Source organism: Octopus bimaculoides, chromosome 15 (genome assembly GCF_001194135.2).
Source record: "Octopus bimaculoides isolate UCB-OBI-ISO-001 chromosome 15, ASM119413v2, whole genome shotgun sequence".
Classification (NCBI taxonomy): domain Eukaryota; kingdom Metazoa; phylum Mollusca; class Cephalopoda; order Octopoda; family Octopodidae; genus Octopus; species Octopus bimaculoides.
In genome coordinates this window covers 2,291,158-2,295,168 of record NC_068995.1, presented here as the reverse complement: position 1 = coordinate 2,295,168, position 4,011 = coordinate 2,291,158, and the positions used below count along the sequence as shown (strand labels likewise).

Genomic DNA, 4,011 nt, shown 5'->3' with positions numbered 1-4,011 from the left:
GATATAGCCATGGCCTCGTGGTTGAGTGATTTGTTTCACAATAACTTGGTTCTGGGTTTGGTTCCAGCGACCAATACTTTGAGCAAATGTCTTCTACAATAGGGGGGGAGTGAAAATAAAAAACTGAAAATTGAAAATGCCTGAGGGCTAAAATGTCGCTATATTTATTTAATAGAAAGATGCTAAATTTTCGCTTAGATCAATTCAGGTCATTTACTCCCTCAAACCCCACAAATTCCGCTATTGTAAAAAAATTTACAAAAATCCCCCATTTTTGGAGTTTAAGGGGCTTGAGGGAGTAAATGCTCTTGATCAGCAAAAACTCTTCCTCAGGTGTGTAGGTTTGAGTGGAGTGGTAAGGTACATAACTGCCCGACAGAGCAGTTTTATTATATTAGCTACTACCAGGCACAACTAACCGATAATATACTGATAGAGCTGCACTGGATAGACATAATCAATCAATAAAAGAAATATTCCAAGTTGCAGCAGGTAGGAAAAATAGGAAGTTGTGGTGTTCATGCTGAGACAGAGTAGAAAGAAAGAAAGAAAGAAGAAGAGGGAGAGAAAACGTAAAGGTGAGATTTACCTGAGTGGTGTGTTGGGAACGAGCTTGAGTATGATATCGGCGTGGAGCTGTTGGGTATTCACCAATCCGGTGGTGGGACATTTGACTGTCGGTGATGGTCATGGGTCGAAAATAATGAGGTCCAACTGTAGGTTTTGGTAGATCTGTACTGGCTAGGGCTTCGTTTTGTTGAAACAGACGGTACCAGTGAGACTGGCTGTCGATGAAACAATCATCTGAAATACAGGGATGCAGAGATTAGGTTACAATCATGTTACAGAGTTGGTTGTGTGTTACAGTATGTGTCATGATATGTGTCACAACATCTCGTGTCTCAGTAAGTGACAGAAATTGTTTTTATAGCTTCTGTGTCGCACATTGTGAATCACAGCAGTTTTTACAGCCTGTGATGTGCTGTGTTGTGTTCAGTGACATATGTATCTGGGTGACAGAATCTGTGTGACTCGTGTCAGTTCATGTATCACAAGACATATAACAACTTATATTGTTATGCAGATGACAAATCGTAACATGGTATATTGATAATGTATCACAGGTAAGTTAGAGAATCTGTACCGCAGTCTATGTCCCATCATACACACACACACACACACGCGCGCATCAAATATATTTACTGATTGCTCAACAAGGGAACTTTTATGCAGGCACTCAAACAACTAGAAATAGCAACCAAATCTTCCACAAATCACAATCAACAATGTCTGAAAAAAAAAAAGAGGATGTGGCTGCTGATGATAGTAATGCTGCTGGTGCTGCTGTTGATGATGATGATGATGATGATGATGATGATGATGATGGTGATGATGGTGATGATGATGATGGTGATGATGATGGTGATTGAAAGACATCAAAATTTTCCTTGTCTCAATAAACTCTCAATCAAATGACATCGAAACTGGACTGGAAGCAGGGATAGGTAGTGGTGGTGGTGGTGGTAGTAGTGGTGGTGCAAGGGGAGGGGGTGGGGTTCCATACATACCTTTTAGGTCTATGACAACTTGACCCAGGAAATCATTGGGTTTGAACCGGTCGTAATCCCACACTGTGATTTCCAAAATTTTGGTTTTGAGATCATCTCGACTGAGATTCTGGAAGACTAGATTTTGATGCCATTCAGGATTCAGGGTGCAACTGACGTATCTGGTACGGCGCTTGTGATCAGGACTGGAAACGGTAAGAATGCCAAATTCAATATTGATACTTTTAAAGATGGGAATCTGAGAGTCTGGGAGGATGAAGGGGTTCAAAATAAACTGTATAAACATCATACAACATGAATTTCACAAAATTGTTCTACTTCATATTCTATAATTTCGAGTTTACAGTAAATAATGATTATACACACTCTTATATCTCAAACACACATTTCTGTGTTTATATATATGCAAATGTATCTATATTATGTATATATATATTATATATACATGTATCTATATTATATATATATATATATGCATGTATGTATATATGTATATATGTATGGCCACAGTCAAAATGACTGAAACAAGTGAAAGAAGAAAAGAATAGGTGCAGGTGGCTGTGTGGTAAGTAGCTTGCTTACCAACCACATGGTCCTGGGTTCAGTCCCACTGCATGGCACCTTGGGCAAGTGTCTTCTACTATAGCTTCGGGCCGACCAAAGCCTTGTGACTGGATTTGGTAGACGGAAACTGGAAGAAGCCCGTCGTATATATGTATATATATGTGTATGTGTATGTATATGTTTGTGTGCCTGTTTTTCCCCCCAACATTGCTTGACAACCGATGCTGGTGTGTTTACGTCCCCGTAACATAGCGGTTCGGCAAACAGAGACCGATAGAATAAGTATTGGGCTTATAAAGAATAAGCTCTGAGGTCAATTTGCTCGACTAAAGGTGGTGCTCCAGCCTGGCCGCAGTCAAATGACTGAAACAAGAAAAAGAGTAAAAGAGATATGTTCACACACACACACACACACACACACACACGTTATGGCTTTGAATAGCTTTGTAATTTGAGCAATGACAGTTTATGGAGAGTGAAGTCTTTCTTGAAAAGAAACCTTTAGAGTGACCTCCCTTGAAAACCAAGAAACGTCAGCATTTCCCTTCCCTTCCCAACTCTCCTGGTCTCTCCTCTCAACATCTGGACTATTAAGACCACATGACTTGTGATGGCCAATGGAATTAACACGTGAAACACCTTTGTAGCATCATTTTGTACATTTTCCAAATAAAAGGTTAATAATGACATGGCTATTCTATGAAATTCTTCATTATTTTCGAAATAAATTGAAACAGAAATTTGGTAACAAAATGGTTAATAAGGAAGTACAAAGAATTCTTCCTAAACCTGGAGGATTGTCTTGTTTGCTGTAAGAGATGTTGAAAATAAAAACTGAACCTCTTCCTCGCATACTCTTTTATAAATGTGGAGATGTGTGCGAGAGAGAGGAAGGTATAAAAACTTACCTTCGACCCGGTAAAAGGTAGACCTTAACAAAGGGGTCAGAAAGACCCGAAAAGTCCCCGCGTAGCAGATTTCTGGCTTGAATAACTAAAACATTCAGGCTATTCTCGTATTCATCAAAACTGAGCTGTAACTGGAGAATATAGAGAGAGAAGAAAATTATGGGTATATGCATATCTATAGATGTATGTATGTATATGAGTGTGTGTATGTGTGTGTGTGTGTATATATGTATACACACACACATATGCACATTTATACACATACATATTTATATATGTAAAGTCTTTTGGATGTAAAGACTCTAATGTAAAAAATCAAGAAAAAAGAAAACGAGAGCACTCAGTACTGAGAGTAGAGTATCAAAATATATTTATTAAAAAATGTCATGTTACATGTCTTCTCAGCTCCAGAGTGCAAAGCGATGTCTGACAGCATATTACTGCTATTTTCTTTCTCCCTACATACTCAATTACTACATGCATGCATATGTGTGTGTGTGTGTGTGTGTGTGTGTGTGTGTATTCCATTACTCTGTTACTCTGTACACTATTACGCTATATGTTCTATTACTTTACATCCTCTATTACATGTTTTTCTCACTTTCCCATCTCATTACTTCCATCTTCCTTCAAAACCATGTAGTATTTTGTAACATTTCTGCATCCATGTCGTTTTGTGAATGGCATTGAATATAAGCAATAAAAATGATGGAATTCATACCGTTATTTACTTTATTTTTTTTTTATTTGTCTTCTTTTTTTAATGAATGCATTTTGTCATTTTACATGTGTGTGCAATAAAATATTCTTTTTATTTCTTTCGTTTTATTTCCACAAAAGCTTCTCAGCAAACGCTTCCTCTTTTTGTTTTGATTTCATTATGGGAATATTCTTATTAAAAGTTTCCTGTTTCATTACTTGCATTTTGTCTCAAGATCAGAGACATGAAACACAGTCATAAAAATCTGAAG

At 37.6% G+C, this 4,011-nt stretch overlaps 1 protein-coding gene across 1 annotated transcript in view; it reads right to left on the bottom strand.

The window, feature by feature from the left end:
• LOC106871305 (serine-rich adhesin for platelets) overlaps positions 1–4,011 on the bottom strand; it is a 185,792-nt gene that overhangs the window by 786 nt on the left and 180,995 nt on the right. Inside the window, exons 17-19 of the mRNA XM_052973431.1 lie at positions 3,041–3,171; positions 1,569–1,753; positions 590–804 (exon numbers count right to left, since the gene is read on the bottom strand). Of these exons, the coding sequence (XP_052829391.1) occupies positions 590–804; positions 1,569–1,753; positions 3,041–3,171 (531 nt within the window). The remainder of the gene's footprint in view (positions 1–589; positions 805–1,568; positions 1,754–3,040; positions 3,172–4,011) is intronic.